At 44.7% G+C, this 23,469-nt stretch overlaps 1 protein-coding gene across 3 annotated transcripts in view; it reads left to right on the forward strand.

Annotated features, from left to right (window-relative positions):
* The window catches only part of LOC112217647 (tumor necrosis factor receptor superfamily member 21), a 30,248-nt gene extending 13,538 nt beyond the window's left edge, over window positions 1–16,710 (forward strand). For all 3 annotated transcript variants that reach the window (XM_024378082.2, XM_024378081.2, XM_024378080.2), the window contains 3 exons: window positions 6,551–6,816; window positions 13,583–13,793; window positions 14,140–16,710. In XM_024378082.2, the coding sequence (XP_024233850.1) occupies window positions 6,551–6,816; window positions 13,583–13,793; window positions 14,140–14,369 (707 nt within the window). In that variant the 3' untranslated portion in view covers window positions 14,370–16,710. The remainder of the gene's footprint in view (window positions 1–6,550; window positions 6,817–13,582; window positions 13,794–14,139) is intronic.
* The last annotated feature ends 6,759 nt before the right edge of the window (window positions 16,711–23,469 follow it).

Raw genomic sequence — 23,469 nt, forward strand, 5'->3', positions numbered from 1 at the left:
TGGTATAATTTTCACATCAAACAGTGCCTTCAGAAAGTATTTCTACGTTTTGTTAGGTTACGGCCTTTTTCTAAAATTGATTACATTGTTTTTTTTTGTCTCATCAATCTACACACAATACCCCATAATGACAAAGCAAAAACAGCCTTTTAAAAACGTTTGCAAATTTACAAGAAAAAAACCCAAATAGGGTATCACACCTACCTTGTCACAACACAACTGATTGGCTCAAACGCATTAAGAAGGAAAGACGTTCCACAAATGAACTTTTAACAAGCCAGACTAAGTCAGTGGTACAGATGGAACTATCCAAGTCGAAAATGGGTAGGGTGTCTGGGGGTTGTTGTGTGTCAGGGCTCTCACTGTGTGAAGTGAAGAGATTAGCACATTGTACCTGTCCGCTCACACCACGTGAGAATGTTCCAGGAATGTTAGTGTATAGTAGGGATGTGTACATTATGAAGATAGAAAGGGACAACTGAAACATGATCAGTAGTCTAACCGTGATTAATATTCAGCCTGACTACATACAATTGTCTATTCAACTTCCCCTTTGTGTTACTCACGAAAGGCATTTTGAAAGCATTAGAGAGAGCAATCTGTTAACAATTCAGTCCTCAAGGAAAGTCCTCAAGGAAAGTCCATGATAAACTGCTTTGGTATTTACATGGATTCCAGCTGCTATGCTAGGATTTTCAGCATTTAAAATGTTTTGTCCATTTCTCACACACACACTAATGGCAATCAAGAAATTAAGTGCACTGACATTTTTCACATATCTTTCTTTACTGTTGTCTCAAAATAGTAGTAGTAGTAGTAAGCTTTTTATTAACAATGTCCAGATACACAAATAATCTGCATTTTTACGGCGATGTTTGTCTACATTCAGTTCCAAAAAAGAGAATTTAATTGTATTTTAAACTTCAAACAACAAGTGAATTTACGGCATGTTTTTAAAAAAAGGATTATAGAATGTTTATCAAGTGGATGCCAAGTTTTACATTCAGACCATGTGTGTGTTTGTGTGTGTGATTACACAGCTGTTTACTCTTTCGAACAAAACAGTTTGTTAATTCGTCCAAGGTGTATAATTGGCTACCCTGAAGGCTTTAATGTCTATTTACTAGAGTAGTTAAAACACTCCTAATAAAACGTGGAATGGGAAACATAAAGAAGACGAGATCATACAAATAGCCAATTCTTTCATACGAGTCCAGAAAGTGATGTGAAGGGCGAGCAGGGTATACATAGTGCAGATGAAATGAATCCGCCGTGTGAGCCTGCTGTTTACGACGCCCAGGCGGGGGGGTGGGGGAGTACATAGGAGGCCGTGCTGCTCAGCACCAGGGTGGGCCAGGCCACAGGGACAGGCAGGGAAGCAGAGATAGGACCTGGACTGTGGCTGTGGGTCATTTGGGCCTGCTGTGGATTTTGTATTATTAAAATTTTCATGCAGACGGATTGGGTTATGATACTTTACGTTCATTTTGTTTAGTGTTTTTTGAATGATAGTATTCTACAAAATGAGAAAAACTGAGCAAGACTTCACAACCCTAGGGAGTCAAAGAGATTGAAACAATGAAATTGACTGAGCAGCAAGCTGGTCTTATGCGACCAATTAGTCTCTTCCATTAGGATGACTTGGGCTCCTGAGTGGCGCAGCGGTCTAAGGCACTGCATCTCAGTGATAGAGGTGTCACTACAGACCCTGGTTCGATTCCAGGCTGTATCACAACCGGCTGTGATTGGGAGTCCCATTGGGCGGTGCACAATTTTTTTATATTTTTTATTTATTTCACCTTTATTTAACCAGGTTGGCTAGTTGAGAACAAGTTCTCATTTGCAACTGCGACCTGGCCAAGATAAAGCATAGCAGTGTGAACAGACAACACAGAGTTACACATGGAGTAAACAATTAACAAGTCAATAACACAGTAGAAAAAAAGAGAGTCTATATACATTGTGTGCAAAAGGCATGAGGAGGTAGGCGAATAATTACAATTTTGCATATTAACACTGGAGTGATAAATGATCAGATGGTCATGTACAGGTAGAGATATTGGTGTGCAAAAGAGCAGAGAAGTAAATAAATAAAAACAGTATGGGGATGAGGTAGGTAAAAATGGGTGGGCTATTTACCGATAGACTATGTACAGCTGCAGCGATCGGTTAGCTGCTCAGATGTGTTTGAAGTTGGTGAGGGAGATAAAAGTCTCCAACTTCAGCGATTTTTGCAATTTGTTCCAGTCACAGGCAGCAGAGAACTGGAAGGAAAGGCGGCCAAATGAGGTGTTGGCTTTAGGGATGATCAGTGAGATACACCTGCTGGAGCGCGTGCTACGGGTGGGTGTTGCCATCGTGACCAGTGAACTGAGATAAGGCGGAGCTTTACCTAGCATGGACTTGTAGATTGCCTGGAGCCAGTGGGTCTGGCGACGAATATGTAGCGAGGGCCAGCCGACTAGAGCATACATGTCGCAGTGGTGGGTGGTATAAGGTGCTTTAGTGACAAAACGGATGGCACTGTGATAAACTGCATCCAGTTTGCTGAGTAGAGTGTTGGAAGCAATTATGTAGATGACCTCGCCGAAGTCGAGGATCGGTAGGATAGTCAGTTTTACTAGGGTAAGTTTGGCGGCGTGAGTGAAGGAGGCTTTGTTACGGAATAGAAAGCCGACTCTAGATTTGATTTTCGATTGGAGATGTTTGATATGAGTCTGGAAGGAGAGTTTACAGTCTAGCCAGACACCTAGGTACTTATAGATATCCACATATTCAAGGTCGGAACCATCCAGGGTGGTGATGCTAGTCAGGCGTGCGGGTGCAGGCAGCGAACAGTTGAAAATTGGCCCAGTGTCATCTGGGTTAGGGTTTGGCCGGGGTAGGCTGTCATTGTAAATAAGAATGTGTTCTTAACTGACTTGCCTACATAAATAAAAATGACAAGTTTACTTTGTCACCAGCAGGAATCCCCAGAGAGAATCAGAGCAGATGGACTGGAGGGGAAAGGCTGCTATTGTGGCCTCTTTGTCATGCAGCCCTCTCAACTCAGACCTGCTGTCTCAATCGAGTTTTCGAATGAAAATTTTACAGCGCCCCCACTTCCCATTAGGGTCTGTGTAAGAGTGTGTAAGAGATTAACCACATTCCACATTGTCTCACCACCTCTCAGAGGCTCTACTTGTAACAGATGTAGACTACGTGACAGTATGTTTGTGTTGTGTTGACTCTGAGTAACCTGTTGAAAAGCCTTGCAGTAGATACATTTCTCTGCTCTGCAGGCAACGTTACATTGCTGTGAACAAACTGTTTTATTTTTACATTTGTTATTTTGAACTTTTATTGAACTAGGCAAGCCATTTAAGAACAAATTCTTATTTAAAATGACAGCCTACCGGGGAACGGTGGGTTATAACTGTGACACAACTTGTCGCCTCATCTCTATGCACCATCATCAATGTGAAAACTCAATCTATGTTTTACATCTAACTAACAGATTCAATTTGGAGTCTTCATTACTTTTGAGCGTCCCGTTACTATTTACTGATTGGCAGCCATTTTCGGTCAGTAATTTGTTTATATTCAATCTGCCACCACTGCAATCATGCCAGGAGGTTAAGGAAACAGACTATTGTACACATTCGCTAGCATACTGCATTATACATGTAGGTCATCTATTATATCCAACTAAAACAGAGATTGTATTTCCCCCTAGCCTAGCTCTGTCACTTTGTTTTAATTCTCTCTAAAGAAGGTGACAGTAGGCAGGCTTGATAGGAACTGTCACAAAAGGCTTCAGGTGTCGGTCTCATCGTTCATCACAAAGTCGCTTCGTGGCACGACTCTGACCTCAGGGCAGGACAACTGTAGTGTAGCCTTGGCCTCGACCAGATCACAAGCCAACCACCGCCGGTTTACAGCGAGTCAATCTCCCAGCTACCATCTCTCCAAACCGACCCTGTATTATGCACTCTGGATGTTTGGGCTTTGATAGAAGATATTGATCAGGGATCACTGTGATCGTTATCAAAATGTAATTATTAATGATGTTTCTCTGCACATTATAGTTCAGCCTGCATAATGTGGCTTCTTGTAGTCTGGGGAGTGAGGTTTGGGTCAATTCCATTTAACTTTCCATCAATTCAATTAATGAATTGGAATGAATGTTACATTCAGTAAGTCAATTGGAAATCCCCCCCATGTTTTAATTAAGGTTTCAATTTTAATTTATTCAAGTTTAATTATGACGCACATACTTATCTTTCAGTTGAATATGGTTATGCCTGCAGGGATGGCACAGTTTCACAGACACACAGACATGGGGTTTTTCTGCACCTGTTTGCGAACATGTTCTGTTTTGACTGAGTGAAGTTTTAACACCTGGGGATGTTTGTGTCTGACTGGCAGTCTGAATATATATTAGTTAGGCTATTCACGTCTGGGACATTTCCTGTTATGACAAATGCTCCCCCCCGACATATTTCTGCCACTTGGCTTGTATTTGCAAGTCAACATGTTCTGCTGCATCCCTCAGAAGTGTGACTGGAGCCAGCCAGGCAGGGTGTGGTGTAGGATATCCTTCAGATAAGGTCCTACAGCTTCAGAAAGGCTATGGTTGGATGAGAAGGAGAACCCCATGTCCTCTTTTTCCACTTGTGTCGTTTCACAATCAACAAATTGAGGCCGCTTAGTACTATTTATACATTTAAACCAACGAGTATGCATTTTCTCAAACCTATCATTACACATTCATCAGTAGACCATGACGTAAGGAATAAAGAGAGGTATTTCTAGCATGAAAGACCAAAGGGGACCGCAAGATGGATTTATGCATTGTTTGTTATCCAGATGCCATTAACAGCAGGGAGTTATAGCATGCCATGCTATTGCACGGACCTTAAACCAGTAATCATATGTCAAGGCATGAGATGATCCAATGTCTTATAGTATGCACATTTTCTATTTACAGTTTCACAACAATATTGCCCTATCAAAACCCACAGTTATCTATGAGTAGGTCCAGTAGTTTTCCAGACCATCAGGAAAAAAAACAGGCCCTATTCCCTAATTATAAGCTATAGGGCACTGGGTTTATTTCCCAGTCAGTTAACATGGTCAGGAAAAACTCTTGGCCCTATCTCTGAGCTTAGGCAGTGTCTTATACCTGGGTAGTGGCCCTGGCTGAAAAGGACAACCAACCTGCTGAGTCTGCAGCTGAGCCTAACCATGTTCCGCACTGGCACTAAGGACCTTTGTTTCAGCACCAGCTACTCTCACACATGCCTATTGTGATTATCAGAGAGAGATTATGAAAGAGCATTCTCAACATAATTTCAATGGAGTGTCTATCTTAGATCAGCAGTGTTGTACTACTACCACTACTACTACCATTACTACTTCTGATACGACTACTACTTCTAATACTACTACTACTTCTAAAACTACCACTATTTCTAATACTACTACTACTTCTAATACTACCACTACTTCAACTACTACCACTACTACTACCACTACTTCTACTACTACTACTACTTCAACTACTACTTCTAATACTACTACTTCTAATACTATTACTACTACTACTACTACTTCTAATACTACTACTGATACTACTACTTCGAATACTACTACTACTTCTAATACTACTACTACTTCAACTACTACTACTACTTCAACTACATAGGCAGTGTTACTTTAAAGCACAAAAAGCCGGACAGGAGGACAGGTAGGCAGTTCTTCAAGGGTCTTTGAACCCATCAGGAGGTTGTCTTCATATACTGAAAGTAACACTTCCTCCATCTGGTTGAGACCAGTTCAGCTTTATGAGTCACGCTGAGTCTGTCTGGACAGGGTGTGCAGAGGGAACAGATGGGCTGCCAATTCTGGGGTGCGGAGAGGTGGAGGGTAGTGGAGAACTTCAGATGCATCTGCTGAGGTAAAGCTTGGTGAGAGATCACTTTCAGAGAGTGTATTCCTGGATCCACTCGTTTATGACGGTGCATCGCTCATAAGCAGCAACCAGACGTGCAGGTCTGCTAAAACTGTTCTGATTACCCCCTAACTGAGACCTAAGGCTTAGGTTGACTGAGAGGTCATAACCCTTATGTAACACACACATACAAACTCACTCTCTACATCTCTACAACACAAATCTTAGATTCACTGTGTTCACTTAATAGCGTTTTATAAGAAAGGAACAATGGCTCAGTGTGGTTCAAGAGGACCCATGTTTTGTTGTTGTACTAGTCATAGTGTTGATTATTGCTTTTAACTGACACAACCTTACAATTAAGGAGAAATCAAGTAATATAATTGTATGCTCTTTTAATTTGATTTCTAAGTACTCAATGGGCATAATTACTATAAATGTAGGAAGGGCTGAAAAGTCTGAAGGGGTAAATTATCATATCATGTCTCATGATCAACCGAGTCCATGTGAATTAGGGATTGACTTATTAGTCAAGAATGACATCCATTGTTAATCAATGGCTCCAGTCTATTTCAGACATGGCATAAAATGTACCTGTTCTCTCCTCTCTTTACCCAGGTGTGGACATCCTGAAGTTGGTGGCAGCTCAGATTGGCAGCCACTGGATTGACATGTACCAATCCCTGGCCAATGCCACGGAGCGTGAAGTGGCAGCATTCTCCAACGGCTACCAGTCGGACCACGAGCGTGCATATGCTGCCCTGCAGCACTGGACCATCCGCGATGGGGACGCCAACTTGGCTAAGCTCATCAACGCCCTGCACCGCCACCGCCGCATCGACGTGGTGGAGAAGATACGGGGCATCATGGAAGACAATCCTCAGGTAAGCCCTACTGGCAAAGAGAATCTGTTCTGTCCTCCAGTGAACTCTCCCATCTTGAATCACAGGTGGGCTATTTGGGCTAAATGGCACTCCTCACTAATGAGCCTTCAGGTCCTCATTTTATCTCACCAAATCTCTAGAGTACAAAGTCACTCACAAAGTCACTCAACGTGAACGCAAACATAGAAATCACATATGGGATGACAACGTTAATTTAAACAAGTCACGAGTGGTGACCAGCCCTCCTGCATGGGAAGGGAAGGGCCCCCGTGACTGTCCTGGCGTGGCCTAGCGCTACTGTACAGTACAGAGGTCAACATAGAGAGACTGGCCAGTTGCGAAAGTGGATCATTCATCACGCTCCACTTTTCTCCTAACTTCCTCCCATCTCTCAGATACATATCATATTATCCCCATGTCCAGTGACCTTCTCTGCTCAAAGTTAGATTCTTACAGTTAAGGGCTTGTTATGGTCGTCTTATGAGAGATATTGAGACCCGGAGATATATCTAACAGGCTGCCTATTGTAATTCTGCTTGTCGTCACTACTTAATAATCCTTGGATGATGGTAATATCTAGGGTGTTTCGTCTCAATTGATGGTGGAGGAGATTGCAGGTAATAAATCATTTGGTGAGGGAGGGAACAGGGAAGCAGAAGCACAATATGAGTAGGGAACATAGTGTGCTGGAGGCTGCTCTCTCCCCTTTCTCCCTCCCTCCCTTGTTTTTCCTCAGTACACTCTTGGCCATTTCTACAGATTTTCTCCTCATTCCATTGAATGTGTCATGTGTTATAAATAACTTAAGGGTAAACCACCAGGAAATGGTATTTCATGAGGGATACTCTGTAAGGAGGGATGACCATTCATCATGCAGTGGGCCTCTTATTGGTACCAGACAGAAATGCTGCAGACAGACAGCATTGTAGGTGTACACATATGGTATTCTTCCTTAGAGGTATAATATACAACCATGTGGTTCCACTGACGTAAGACTTCCCCATCCGTGTGATTCATAAATGAGGTGTCTGTGTGTGGCGATTCCACCAGAGTGGGCTGGCTGCCTTATGTATGGGAGGGATGGAGCGAAGGAGGGAGGAAATGAGAGAGGGAGGGGATGCTGTTTCCTGCTGCCACCCCAGTTTTGTTAATTCATTAAGACACAGCTTGGAGCTATCCTCCATGACTGGGTTGTTTTTAAACAAACCGCAGGTGGTGAGCCCCAAACATTGCTCATCTGCCTCCCCAGCTGATATTCTCTCATTCCAATAGTGTGATTTTATCATAGCTGTAAGGCACGGAGCCTGAAGCAGAAAGGACAGAGGCTGATCCAAGTTGTTTGCGCGTGTGTGTGTCAGCATGTACTGTATGTGTCAGCGTGTGTTGGTATGCGTGTGGAGCATGTCCTCCTGTTTAATCTTGCAGATGACCATAGCTGCAGTGTGAGCTGAGCTGTGTCTCTCCTCCTGCCCTCGGTCTCAGCTGGTTAGGGCTGACTGATTTAGTCACTGCACTGTCAGTGTTAAATGAGGCCTAGCCATAGACCACTGATACTGAAGGGCCTTGGCACACTGTAGTAGTTTACCCTAGGACACAGTGATAGACCCTTTTACTGATAATGTCACCGGAAAAACAGTTTTGCCGCAGCATATGGTCAAAATAACGTGTTTTTACTTCTCACTGTCTGTTTCTTTGCAGCTGCAAAAGTCTAGGCCCATGTGTTATGATGCTTCAGTCAGCAAGGAAACTGACCTACATGACGTTATGTCAGACAAAACACCCTCCCCCATAAAGTGAAATGAGTGCAGTTGGAGCACCAATCTGCTCAGCATGTTTTGTTGCTGTAGGATATGTGTTTTCTATGTAAGGTATTTCTGGGGCACCCTCCCTCTCTCCTCTGTGCCCCAGACAGACACGTTTTAGCCTGCTCAAAAAAAACACATTTACATGCATTTAGAGGAAGAGATTAAACATCACAACACATTGACTCTCTGTGGCACGCAAGACCTCAGGTCAACTCCTCGTAAACAAACTGCTTTAACAGAATGAAGATTCTCTCTTAGTGCTTCAGTGGTTGTTGTGTTTATACACGCTTGGGAAAAAAGTATTGTCCCAAAGGTCCTAGCCAGCTGTCTCTGTCTGTTTTCTTCTTCTTTCCCTCTGGTCCTCTACTCCCAGTAGGAGCTTTTCCATCCACACCAAGGCAACTTCTCATAATAAGAGTTCTAGCCTCCCCTTCAGGCAGGCACAATGCTACACACGGAATCCAATTTCAGACATTATTAAGTGTTTACTACTCCCATTAAAGGTCCATTCATTCGTTCAGAGGCCCAGGTGCATTCTCCGGTCTGCACAGGAAGATGGTGCCTATTTCTAGCTCCTAGTCAACTTTGCAGTATTTAAAAAAATATTATTTCTTATATTATTTGCTCAGAACATTTCTTGCATTATTACCTACAGCCGAAAATAACTTTTGGATATTAGATTGGAGATCACTCAACCAGCAATTCGACCAGAAATTATATTTCCCTGAATTGAATCCTTTGTTTGAACTCCCCAAGACAGTTCCCTTCTTCCCAGGGGCAGCTCCAAGACTCCGCTGTTGGAGAACAGGAATAAGGAGTGGGCTCCTATTCAGACTCAGGAGGCATGCATACCATCCACCACTTCCGTGTATGTTACTCGCTAACGTTAAGTCCCTGGACAATAAAGTAGATGAGCTCAGGGCAAGGATCTCCTTACAGCGAGACATTAGGGGCTGAAACGTACTCTATTTTATGGAATCATGTCTCTTTCCGGACATACTGTCCCCTACCATTCAGCCAGCAGGGTTCTCTGTCCATTGCGCGAACAGGAAAAAGAAAGGTGTATGTTTCATGACTAACTACTTGTGGTGTGATTGTGGTAATGTACAGGAACTCAAGTCCTTTTGTTCTCCCAATCTGAAATACCTCATCATCAAATGCCGACCGCATTACCTCCCAAGAGAGTTTTCTGGCTCTCAACTCACTACACTCAACTTTATGCAAACTAGACACTGAATATCCTGAGGCTGCAATTATTGTAGCTGGGGACTTTAATAAAGGAAATCTGAGGAAAACGCTACCGAACTTCTATCAACACATATTCTGTGCTTCTCGCTCATCGAGCATTCTTGACCATTGTTACACCTCCTCCCGGGACAGCTACAAGGCTCTCCCCCACCCTCCCTTCGGCAAATCAGATCATGCCTCAATTTTGCTCCTCCCCTCCTATAAGCAGAAACTTCAACAGGAAGCACTCATGGTAAGGACTGTTCAACATTGGTCTGACCAATCAGAATCTATGCTTCAAGTTTATTTTGATCACGCAGACTGGGAAATGTCCCGGGTTGCCTCAGAGAATAGTATCAACGTATAAACTTAGTTGGGGACTGAGTTCATCAGGAAGTGCATAGAGGATGTTATCCAAACAAAAAAACGTGGATGGATGGCAGCATTCGCGCAAAACTGAAAGCACAAACCACAGCATTTAACCTCTGCAAGGTGACTGAGAACATGGACGTGTAAAAACAGGCCAGCTATGCCCTCCGTAAGGCAATCAAAGAGGCAAAACAACCATGTAGGGACAAAGTGGAGACACAGTTTAACGGCTCAGACACAAGATGTGGTGGCAGGGACTCCAGACATGGATTATAAAGGGAAAGCCAGCCTTGTCGCAGACACCAACACCTCGCTCCCGGACAAGCTAAACACCTACTTTGCCCATTAACCCTCATAATGCTGCCGGCCCAGATGGCATCCCTAGCCGCATCCTTAGAGCATGTGCAGACTAGCTGGCTGGAGTTTTTTTTACGGACATATTCAATCTCTCCCTATCCCAGTCTGTTGTCCCCACTTGCTTTAAGATATCCACCATTGTTCCTGTACCCAAGAAAGTGAAGGTAACTAAACTAAATGACTATCGTCCCTTGGCACTCACTTCGGTCATCATGACGTGCTTTAACAGGCTAGTTAAGAATCATATCACCTCCACCTTACCTGACACCCTAGACCCACTACAATTTGCATGACGCCCCAACAGATCCACAGATGACGCAATCCCCATTGCATTACACACTGCTCTATCCCATCTGGACAAGAGGAATACCTTTGTAAGAATGCTGTTAATTAATGTGTTTCTATCAAATTGCCTTGTTTCACATAAAAGGCTGTGCGTGGTGACATGCAGTGCACATAAAAATAACTTTTGCCGTTAAATTCCCATGTACCGATTAAAAAATACAAGTTAAATGAGTTTCCATCGCTTTTTCAACTGGTTTTGTCAGTAAAAATGTTGCGCTATATAGCGAATGTGCCCACTCTGGTCTTGGCACATGCTTTCTAGCCAACAGCTGGCAGATACAGTGCATGTATAGCCTACATGATGAGATTATTATGGACAATAGAGTGAGATGATCTTTATTTGTCAAACTGCAGGCAAGCATCTATCTTCATGTCACCAGAATAAGACCCTGGATATTTATTGGAAAGGAGCATCAAGCTCATCACCGTGTACTTTCAGGTAGGCCCTTCATCACATCTGTTGGGGAAGATGTTTAGTATCAGCTGTAACATCAGTGGTTGCAGCGTCACAAGAATACTGTCTATGAGGGAGAAGCAGAGAAAAGAGCTGCCTATTAAACAACACCCCCAGTGTCCTACATAACAGTAGTGATGCTGAAATTTCTCAGTGTTAACATATGAGGATTCACTTTAGTGGTAAAGGCTCTCTTGACCCACAATGTCTTATGATATTGCAGTTTTTCCATAGCCTGCTGTATTTTGCTGCTGAACAGGGTTTATGACTAAACATGCAACACATGCCAAAATTTGTCTCTACTCTGCAGATTCAGTAAAATATCCGTGTATCCATTCAAATGTGGATGTTCTCTGTGTCTCTGATGCCTCAGCAGTTCCTCCCTACACAGGGCCAGACCCCCTAGCGTGTCTATTGTGTGTTTGAGTGTGTGCGTGATTGTGTGTGTGCTTGCGTGCCTGTGTGTGCCTGCTGCCTGGTGTGAGTATGTGTATGTGTATGTGTGTGTGTGATGCGTGACAATGTCCCTACCCTGGGGTCTGCTGTGTGTGTGTTGACAGGCTATGTCAGTGACTCAGCCAGATCACTGTCTCTCCTCTAATGACTCAGTCACTGGCTACTGACAACTCAGAGAAGCATCTGGAACGGTGACACCATTTCCCCCTGTTTTCTCCTAATTCTCCACGATGAGTCAATCTGAGTTCAAGTATTTTTAGACTCCAGGGGTTTCTCTGGAGGGTTAGTTGGTAGGTTTTGTAACAGCTGTTTGTAACATAATTTGGCCAGGGCGGCGTAGTGCTCCAGTCTTCGTGGACGTGTCATTGCCTGCCTATCTGGCCTAGTGCACAGAGGAACTTGTTATCAAATAGGGGAGATAGCAGGGGCTGCATATGGGTCATATACACACGCAGAAGTAAGTGAGGTCTGTCTGATGCCACATCAAGCTGTTTTATATGGGATTTTATGTTCGCATCAGAAGTTTTCCCGTTGCACTCCCGTCACCTGCATGAAATTCTATTGTGTTTCTGTGAAGCCATATTGAACTGTGTTCTATTGGATTTTCAGCACCCTGAAAGTTTTCCGTTGCATTCCCATCGACTGTTTGAAATGCCCTTTACCATTTCCTTCCTGTCTCACTCACAGCAGGGCCTTTTTTTCTACAGTACCGAAGTCAAAATGTAAGTCTCTCAAGAGCTCATCTGGTCCTGTCACCACCAGTTCACTACATTACCATACCGAAGAAGACTGTTATTTATGTCTTCCCTGAGCCCCAGGGCAAGCACAGTGGTGTACTATACCTGGTAGTGTGTGACTGGGCCCATGTGGTCTTTGGGCAGTACATTCCTGCTCTGTCCAAGTCCACAGAATCCCTTTCATGTCTGGCCGGTTGTGTACGCTCCCTGAGGCAAGGAGAGAGAGTCACGGATGGGAGTGGGTGGTCTGGGGCTGTGGGTTGGCCCGCTGTGTCACCTGACGTGGGCTGCATTGGGCTGGGGCTGGGCACACAGGAGCTCCCTGTCCTCTCTCTGCACCGTGTAAATGGCCTGTTTCCAAACTTGTGCAGGTGTATCCAAAAGTCTAATAATAACCACTTGTACCATAGTAGGCACAAGTCGTGATGTGTAAAGGATTCAAAATTAAGCAATTGCTAAAGTCACTGACTGTCTGTGACATGACAAGCCTGAGCACTCAGCTCTTGAAATGCTAATAGTTCATGACAATGGTGAGGTGTGAGTGTCAGGATATCTTCCAACTATCTAGCAATCTCTTTAGCGTTGGCACTTCTCAGCATGGCAACGGCTGGACACAATTGCAGTCAGGATCAAAGTCACCATTGAGTGGTGTTCCCACTATCAAACAGTCGTAAATCGCTTTTGAGTCATCACAGATACCATACTTTAAATCCTCAGAGTGGCAAGCAAGACACAAGTGCCTTCAGAGGTGTACTGATAACTAGGAGTACGAAACTGGGTTATTTTGTGCAGTGGTCTGTCCGGACAACAGTGTGACTCAGAACACTGCTTTCTCAGCCATTGGTTTCCAACACTGACACTGACCCTCTCCTCCCCTCTCCCTCTCAATTCAAGTCAAGGGGCTTTATTGGCATGGGAAACATATGTTAACATTGCCAAAGCAAGTGAAGTAGATAATATACCTTTCTCTCTCTCCATATCCCTCTCTTTCTCTCCTCCCCTCTCCCTCTCTGCAGTTTAATCTGAACCAGCTGATGACTGTGAATGTAACCCCGAGCCACAGTCCTGTCCACAAGTCGTTGGAGTCTCCTGGGGTGGTGGTGGAGCAGTCTCCTGTGGACCGGACCAAGGGCTTCTTCCCCGACGAATCAGAGCCTCTGCTCCGCTGTGACTCCACCTCCAGCAAAGACTCCGCCCTCAGCAGGAATGGCTCATTCATTACCAAAGGTAACCACATATTATGACACAGTTCTGTTTCAGTAATTATGCTAAGCAACTGGCTCCTACAGAGGTGACATATTTGTATTTACTGCCCCCTTCTGGTTATAAAGTGCACCTGATTTCATACTCCATTATAGCAAGTCATCAACTATGAAATCTTTGAGAAATACGTCTTTGTTCTCATAAGGATGACTGGGCTTTTATTCCCAGCAGCAGAACGTGACTGCTAATTTAGTCATTCACGATTTCCTATTTTATGGACAACAACAAGCTGTAGCTAACATCCACAGTATGTTGCAGTCTATCCTCCTCCTCATTCTGACATTTTCTTCCTCTCCTCTGTGACTTCCAGAGAAGAAAGACACGGTGCTGCGTCAGGTCCGGCTGGACCCATGTGACCTGCAGCCCATCTTCGACGACATGCTGCACATCCTAAACCTTGACGAGCTGCATGTCATCGAGGCGATCCCCATGGCAGAGGACAAACTGGACCGCCTCTTCGAGATTGCCGGGGTCAAGAGCCAGGAGGCCAGCCAGACCCTGCTGGACTCGGTCTACAGCCACCTGCCTGACCTCCTATAGGCACACTGCTGTGATGCTACAGACCTATACTGTGGTCAGGGGACACCCCATTTCCTTCTGCTGCAAACCCCTCCTTTTCGGTGTGGCTACTTGGGTGTGCCCCCCCGAATACTCTGAGGTAAGCTAGTGAGATGCTGCTTGATTCTGGATAGTCGTCTACACGCCTTCATGACTGCCAATCGGCTATCCTCCATTCCTAGCAGCCTGACTTAATCCCCTACTAATACCAGGGTCAGGGAGCCTCCCTTTTTTCACCTTTATTTAACCAGGTAGACTAGTTGAGAACAAGTTCTCATTTACAACTGCGACCTGGCAGTTGTAAATTCTCTCTCTTCTCTCTCTATGATCCTGCACACTCTCACCCCCAGGCCAGATCATACAGCCACATGCCTGACCTCTTGAAGTCTCCTTCCATCACTCCCCCCATGTTGAGGGGAGGGGTCCAGGCTCCCCCCCCACACACAGCCCCCCATGGTGAGCCTGCCTGCCTGGAGGAAGGGCAGGACAGAGTGGCCAGCCTGGAGTTCTGGGCAGACATAGCACCACCATCACCACTATGCTTATTAAACCATAGCTATTGTGTCAATGTAGCATTAAACAAGTGTTCTCTTTACATTTTTGAGATTATAAACCCATATTCATGCAAGCAAACTTCAACAACACACTCTCATGCACAATGTCTATAAATGTCAAACATCCCACATGAAGAAATACTATAGTCTGCACTATGGTAGGACTACTACAGTATTCACTGTAGTGTTTTTGCTAACTTTACTGTAGTATTTACTATAGTATACTGTAGTATTTACAGTTTACTATAGTATAAATACTGTAGTAAAAACAATCAGTAGTGTATACTATATTCATTACGGTAATGTTTTTGCAGACGGTAGTATACTGTAGTATTTACTGTAGTGTTTTTGTTTTATTATCTTTGACATAGAAGTGGGGGGTATTCTCCTTGAAGAAACCTACTGGAGAAATACTCAGAGTAAATTTTCCATAACCTGTAGGTAGTGCTGGGTTCTGACACGGAGAGTTCAGAACTTCTACTCTTTTCTATAACCATAGGGAACACAATATATGGTCTAAACTTGGCATGTAGGTTTCAAACTTACGGGTGGCCCAAATTGTGACTTGGGGGAGGGGAATGGGCAGGGTACAGTATGTACAAATTATATACTGTAGTATTTACTATAGTTTAAAAAAAAAAAAATTTGTGGACTGTAGTATTTTTGCAGACTTTTTTGTACTATTTACTAGTGTTTTTTTGTGGATAATACTGTAGTATTTACTATAGTATTCTACAGTACTACAAAATTCTATACTAAGTCCTACACATGATCGAGGGATACTACAGTGTATACAATTGTATAGTATACTACAGTTTACTACATACTTCTATATACTGTAGTATTCTAGAATAAACTGTAGTATTTTTTTATGAGGGACACTACGACACACACTCATGATGCACAATGTCTTACACTAATAGTATGTAATATGATTGATGCACTAATTCTTGTTCTTTGAGTAACATAACCATTTCATCTGTATGCATTCTGCCATATGTGCTTCAATGTCTCTTTGAAATGCTGTTTACTTACATGTCACACTTATTTTTTTTCAACATTTAGTTTGAGTATTATCATTTGTAGTTTTTTAGCTTTTTGATTTCTTAGCAACTATTATTTGTCTTGATTTCAATGGCATTCTGATATGTCCCAGCTTGGTGTAATGAGACCATCTTACTGGATGTAAGATATGCATAGTTGCTCCATATTCTACTTGAATCTGACAGTCATCTTCTGGATTGTGGTACTTGATTAAAAAATAACAATGTACAACTATAGTTCCTTTTAAATTCAACATCTTTAAAAAAAAAAAGCACCACCAAAAACATGTTGCTGTGAAGTGCCAGTATTCAACTCGCAGATGTTAGGAAAGGTACACAGACTGACTTTTTGCCAAGCCAATCGTATCAAGCTATTCTGGTGCTAGACTTGAAATTCTCTAGTTGGGCATAATACCAGGATGATATGGGTGGCTTTCAGGACAATCGCTACTAAAGTATTCTGGACTTTGCAGGGGGTAAAATAGATGCAGCTGCTCTGGACTTTGTTGGACAGAATTGAAGTGTTGTTCGAGCTGTCCACATCGCTGTTGGGTCTAATGTAGGTGTGTGAAGGTAAGCATGTAGAACCGAGTCTGAAACATTGAAGTTGAGGTATACTCTACATGTACTCTGGTGGCTGTTTTTAAACATAACACGTGTAACCAGTACATTTACTATTATGTAAAATCTTAAATCAACCAATTAAAGTTCAAACGTTTGTCATAATGTGGAGTGTGTGTCATACTTACTGTATCTCTCTTTCAGCAAGAATTTGTTACAGTAAACATGTTTCCATGTAACCTTTTTATGGTAGTTATAACGACACAAGGCGACTCAGATTCAGATGGTTTGAGTTGATCTTTATTATAGTCCAAGGGGTAGGCAAAAGACAGGTCGGGGACAGGCAAGAGTTCATATCCAGGGCAGATTCCATAACGGTACAGGGCGGCAGGCAGGCTCGAGGGCAGGGGCAGGCAGAATGGTCAGGCAGGCGGGCTCAGAGTCAGGACAGGCAAGTGTCAGAACCAGGAGGACGAGAAAAAGAGAGACTGGGAAAAACCAGGACCTAAGAGAAAAACGCTGGTTGACTTGGCAACAAGATGAACTGGCACAGACAGACAGAAAACACAGGTATAAATACACTGGGGATAATGGAGAAGATGGGCGACACCTGGAGGGGGGTGGAGGCAAGCACAAGAACAGGTGTGACACGAGTAAAGTACATGTCAGATAAAAATGTAATGACAAGCCTGATGAAAACAGTACATTTGTTGGTAAACTTTACAAATGTCGACAAAAGATGGGATATTTTTGTGTCAGTAAAATGTATTATTTGAGAAATTGTGGTGTAAATGCTTTTGTGTGCAAAAATTGATCAAATATCCATTATATCGAAGCAAACTTGGAGTCACGCATTGATACAGTATGTTGTGAGGTCCTCCCACTAAGTCTTGGAAAGCATGCAGTTTATTAGGCTACAGATTAAATAAGTTATGATGAACTTTACAGTGTGGTGAAAGTGCAAGGTGATGAGCTTGATGCTCCTTTCCAATAAATATCTGTCACGCCCTGACCTTAGTATTCTTTGTTTTCTTTATTATTTTGGTTAGGTCCGGGTGTGACATGGGTGATACAGTATGTGTGTTTTTTGTCTCATCTAGGGTGTTTGTACTGTCTAGGGTTTTTTGTAGATTTAAGGGGTTGTTTCCATCTAGGTGTTTATGTAGGTCTATGGTTGCCTAGATCGGTTCTCAATTAGAGGCAGGTGTTTATCATTGTCTCTGATTGGGAACCATATTTAGGCAGCCATATTCTTTGGGTATTTTGTGGGTGATTGTTTCCTGTGTCAGTGTTTGTGCCACACGGGACTGTTTCATTTCCATTTCACTTTGTTATTTTGTATTTGTGTCATGTTCAGTCTTTTCTATTAAAACATGGACACTTACCACGCTGCGTATTGGTCCGATCCTTGATACACCTCTTCAGGCGAAGAGGAGGAAATCTGTTATAGAATAACCCACCAACAGAGGACCAAGCGGCGTGGTAACAGGCAGCATCAGCATCGAACACAAGACTCGTGGACTTGGGAGGAAATTCTAGACGGGAGAGGACCCTGGGCACAGCCAGGGGAATATCGCCGCCCTGAAGCAGAGCTGGAGGCAGCGAAGGCAGAGAGGCGCTGGTATGAGGAGGCAGCACGGTGGCGCAGTTGGAGGCCCGAGAGTCAGCCCCAAAAATGTATTGGGGGGAGGCACACAGGGAGTGTGGCGAAGCCAGGTAGGAGACCTGCGCCAACTTCCTGTGCTTACCGGAGAGCGAGAGGGACCGGGCAGGCACCGTGTTATGCTGTGGAGCGCACGGTGTCCCCGGTGCGGGTGCATAGCCCGGTGCGGTACATTCCAGCTCCTCGTATCGGCTGGGCTAGAGTGGGCATTGAGCCAGGTGCCATGAAGCCGGCTCTACGCATCTGGTCTCCAGTGCGTCTCCTTGGGCCAGCGTACATGGCACCAGCCTTGCGCATGGTGTCCCCAGGTTTGCCAGCACAGCTCAGTGCGGCCTATTCCACCTCGCCGCACTGGTCGGGCTACGGGGAGCATTCAACCAGGTAAGGTTGGGCATGCTCGGTGCTCAAGAGCTCCAGTGTGCCCGCATGGTCTTGTCTATCCAGTGCCACCTCCACGTACCAGCCCTCCGGTGGCAGCCCCCCGCACCAGGCTGTCTCTCTGTCTCATCCCTACAGGTGCTCCCGTCTGTCCTGGGCCGCCAGAGTCTCCCGTCTTTCCTGGGCCGCCAGAGTCTCCCGTCTGTCCTGGGCCGCCAGAGTCTCCCGTCTGTCCTGGGCCGCCAGAGTCTCCCGTCTTTCCTGGGCCGCCAGAGTCTCCCGTCTTTCCTGGGCCGCCAGAGTCTCCCGTCTGTCCTGGGCCGCCAGAGTCTCCCGTCTGTCCTGGGCCGCCAGAGTCTCCCGTCTGTCCTGGGCCGCCAGAGTCTCCCGTCTGTCCTGGGCCGCCAGAGTCTCCCGTCTGTCCTGGGCCGCCAGAGTCTCCCGTCTGTCCTGGGCCGCCAGAGTCTCCCGTCTGTCCTGGGCCGCCAGAGTCTCCCGTCTGTCCTGGGCCGCCAGAGTCTCCCGTCTGTCCTGGGCCGCCAGAGTCTCCCGTCTGTCCTGGGCCGCCAGAGTCTCCCGTCTGTCCTGGGCCGCCAGAGTCTCCCGTCTGTCCTGGGCCGCCAGAGTCTCCCGTCTGTCCTGGGCCGCCAGAGCCTCCCGTCTGTCCTGGGCCGCCAGAGCCTCCCGTCTGTCCTGGGCCGCCAGAGCCTCCCGTCTGTCCTGGGCCGCCAGAGCCTCCCGTCTGTCCTGGGCCGCCAGAGCCTCCCGTCTGTCCTGAGCCGCCAGAGCCTCCCGTCTGTCCTGAGCCGCCAGAGCCTCCCGTCTGTCCTGAGCCGCCAGAGCCTCCCGTCTGTCCTGAGCCGCCAGAGCCTCCCGTCTGTCCTGAGCCGCCAGAGCCTCCCGTCTGTCCTGAGCCGCCAGAGCCTCCCGTCTGTCCTGAGCCGCCAGAGCCTCCCGTCTGTCCTGAGCCGCCAGAGCCGTCAGCCAGCCTGTTACGCCCTGACCTTAGTATTCTTTGTTTTCTTTATTATTTTGGTTAGGTCAGGGTGTGACACGGGTGATATGTGTGTTTTTTGTCTCATCTAGGGTGTTTGTACTGTCTAGGGTTTTTTGTAGATTTATGGGGTTGTTTCCATCTAGGTGTTTATGTAGGTCTATGGTTGCCTAGATTGGTTCTCAATTAGAGGCAGGTGTTTATCGTTGTCTCTGACTGGGAACCATATTTACGCAGCCATATTCTTTGGTTATTTTGTGGGTGATTGTTTCCTGTGTCAGTGTTTGTGCCACACGGGACTGTTTCGTTTCCATTTCACTTTGTTATTTTGTATTTGTGTCATGTTCAGTCTATTCTATTAAAACATGGACACTTACCACGCTGCGTATTGGTCCGATCCTTGATACACCTCTTCAGAGGAGGAAATCCGTTACAATATCGAGGGGCTTAGTCTGTTGATATGATGATTGATGCTTGGCTGCCGTTTGAAAAATAAATATTTTCTCGCTCTTTTTTCCATAATATTCTCATGTAGGCTATACCCACACTGTACAATGCATTCGGAAAGTATTCATACCCCTTGACTTATTCCACATTTTGTTACGTTACAGGCTTAATCTATAATGTATGAAATTGTTTTCCCCCCTTATTAATCTACACACAATAGCCCACAATGACAAAGCAAAAGCTGATTTTTAGAAATGTTTGCAAATTTAAAAAAATAACAGAGATATTACATAAGAATTAGGACCCTTTACTCTGTACTTTGTTGAAGCACCTTTGGCAGTGATTACAGCCTTGACTCTTCTTGGGTATGATGCTACAAGCTTGGCACACCTGTATTTGGGGAGTTTCTCCCATTATTCTCTGCAAATCCCCTCATGCTCTGTCAGGTTGGATGGGGAGCGTCGCTACACAGCTATTTTCAGGTCTCTCCATTTTCAGGTCTCTCTCTCCATGTTCGATCGGGTTCAAGTCTGGGCTCTATCACAGCATGATGGTACCACCACCATGCTTGCATTACTGTAGGGATGGTGCCTGGTTTCCTCCAGACATGATGCTTGGCATTCAGGCCAAAGAGTTCAATCTTGGTTTCATCAGACCAGAGAATCTTGTTTCCAGACCCATATCAAACATCTCCAATCCAAAGTTAAATCTAGAATTGGCTTCCTATTTCGCAACAAAGCATCCTTCACTCATGCTGCCAAACATACCCTTGTAAAACTGACCATCTTACCAATCCTCGACTTTGGCGATGTCATTTACAAAATAGCCTCCAATACCCTACTCAACAAATTGGATGCAGTCTATCACAGTGCAATCCGTTTTGTCACCAAAGCCCCATATACTACCCACCATTGCGACCTGTACGCTCTCGTTGGCTGGCCCTCGCTTCATACTCGTCGCCAAACCCACTGGCTTCATGTCATCTACAAGACCCTGCTAGGTAAAGTCCCCCCTTATCTCAGCTCGCTGGTCACCATAGCATCTCCCACCTGTAGCACACGCTCCAGCAGGTATATCTCTCCAGTCACCCCCAAAACCAATTCTTTCTTTGGCCGCCTCTCCTTCCAGTTCTCTGCTGCCAATGACTGGAACGAACTACAAAAATCTCTGAAACTGGAAACACTTATCTCCCTCACTAGCTTTAAGCACCAACTGTCAGAGCAGCTCACAGATTACTGCACCTGTACATAGCCCACCTATAATTTAGCCCAAACAACTACCTCTTTCCCTACTGTATTTAACTTATTTATTTATTTTGCTCCTTTGCACCCCATTATTTTTATTTCTAATTTGCACATTCTTCCATTGCAAATCTACCATTCCAGTGTTTTACTTGCTATATTGTATTTACTTTGCCACCATGGCCTTTTTTTGCCTTATCTCACCTCATTTGCTCACATCGTATATAGACTTGTTTATACTGTATTATTGACTGTATGTTTGTTTTACTCCATGTGTAACTCTGTGTCGTTGTATGTGTCAAACTGCTTTGCTTTATCTTGGCCAGGTCGCAAATGTAAATGAGAACTTGTTCTCAACTTGCCTACCTGGTTAAATAAAGGTGAAATAAATAAATAAATAAATAAAATAAATGGTCTGAGAGTCCTTTAGGTGCCTTTTCGAAAACTCCAAGCGGGGTATCAGGTGCTTTTTACTGAGGAGTGGCTTCCGTCTGGCCCCTCTACCATAAAGGCCTGATTAGTGGAGGCCTGCAGAGATGTTTGTCCTTCTGGAAGGTACTCCCATCTCCACAGAGGAACTCTGGAGCTCTGTAAAAGTGACCAATGGTTTCTTGGTCACCTCCCTGACAAAGGCCCTTCTCCCCCGATTGCTCAGTTATACTCTAAGAAGAGTCTTTGTGCTTCAAAACTTCTTCCATTTAAGAATGATGGAGGCCACTGTGTTCTTGGGGACCTTCAATGCTGCAGACATTTTTTGGTACCCTTCCCCAGATCTGTGCCTTGACACAATCCTGTCTCTGAGCTCTGTGGACAATTCCTTCTAGCTCATTACTTGGTTTTTGTTCTGAAATGCACTGTCAATTGTGGGACCTGATATAGACAGATCTTTATATAGACAGGTGTGTGCCAATCCAAATGATGTCCAATCAATTAAATTGTGGGACCAAGTTGTAGAACCAAGTTCTAGAAACATCTTCAAGGATGATAAATGGAGACAGGATGCACCTGAGATCAATTTTGAGTCTCATAACAAAGGCTCTGAATGCTTATGTAAATAAGGTATTTCTGTTTTTAAATACCTGTTTTTGCTTTGTCATTATGGGGTATTGTATGTGGATTAATGAGGGAAAAAATAATTAAATACATTTTAGAGTAAGGCTGTAACGTAACAAAATGTGGAAAAAGGGAAGGGGTCTGAATACTTTCCTAATGCACGGTATCTATACCGATCACAAATATGAACACAAATTGCAGCAATTTCAAAGATGTTACTGAGTTACAGTTACATATGAGGAAATCAATCGATTGACATAAATTCATTAGGCCCTAATCTATGGATTTCGCAAGATTGGGAATATAAACTTAAGAAACGTCCTCTCACTGTCAACTGCGTTTATTTTCTGCAAACTTAACATGTGTAAATATTTGTATGAACATAACAAGATTCAACAACTGAGACATAAACTGAACAAGTTCCATAGACATGTGACTAACAGAAATGGAATAATGTGTCCCTGAACAAAGGGGGTGTCAAAATCAAAGTAACAGTCAGTATCTGGTGTGGCCACCAGCTGCATTAAGTACTGCCGTGCATCTCCTCCTCATAGACTGCACCATATGAGCCAGTTCTTGCTGTGAGATGTTACCCCACTCTTCCACCAAGGCACCTACGAGTTCCCTGACATTTCTGGGGGGAATGGCCCTAGCCGTCACCCTTCGATCCAACAGGTCACAGACATGCTCAATGGGATTGAGATCCGGGCTCATCGTTGGCCATGGCAAAACACTGACATACCTGTCTAGCAAGAAATCACGCACAGAACGAGCAGTATGGCTGGTGGCATTGACATGCTGGAGGGTCATGTCAGGATGAGCCTGCAGGATGTGTAACACATGAGGGAGAAGGATGTCTTCCCTGTAACGCACAGCGTTGAGATTGCCTGCAATGACAACAAGCTCAGTCCAATGATGCTGTGACACACCACCCCAGACCATGACTGACCCTCCACCTCCAAATCAATCCAGCTCCAAAGTACAGGCCTCTGTGTAACGCTCATTCCATTCAATGATAAACGTGAATCCGACCATCACCCCTGGTGAGACAAAACCGCGACTCATCAGTGAAGAGCACTTTTGCCAGTCCTGTCTGGTCCAGCGACGGTGGGTTTGTGCCCATAGGCGACGTTGTTGCCGGTGATGTC

This window comes from Oncorhynchus tshawytscha, linkage group LG18 (assembly GCF_018296145.1).
Source record: "Oncorhynchus tshawytscha isolate Ot180627B linkage group LG18, Otsh_v2.0, whole genome shotgun sequence".
NCBI classification, from domain to species: domain Eukaryota; kingdom Metazoa; phylum Chordata; class Actinopteri; order Salmoniformes; family Salmonidae; genus Oncorhynchus; species Oncorhynchus tshawytscha.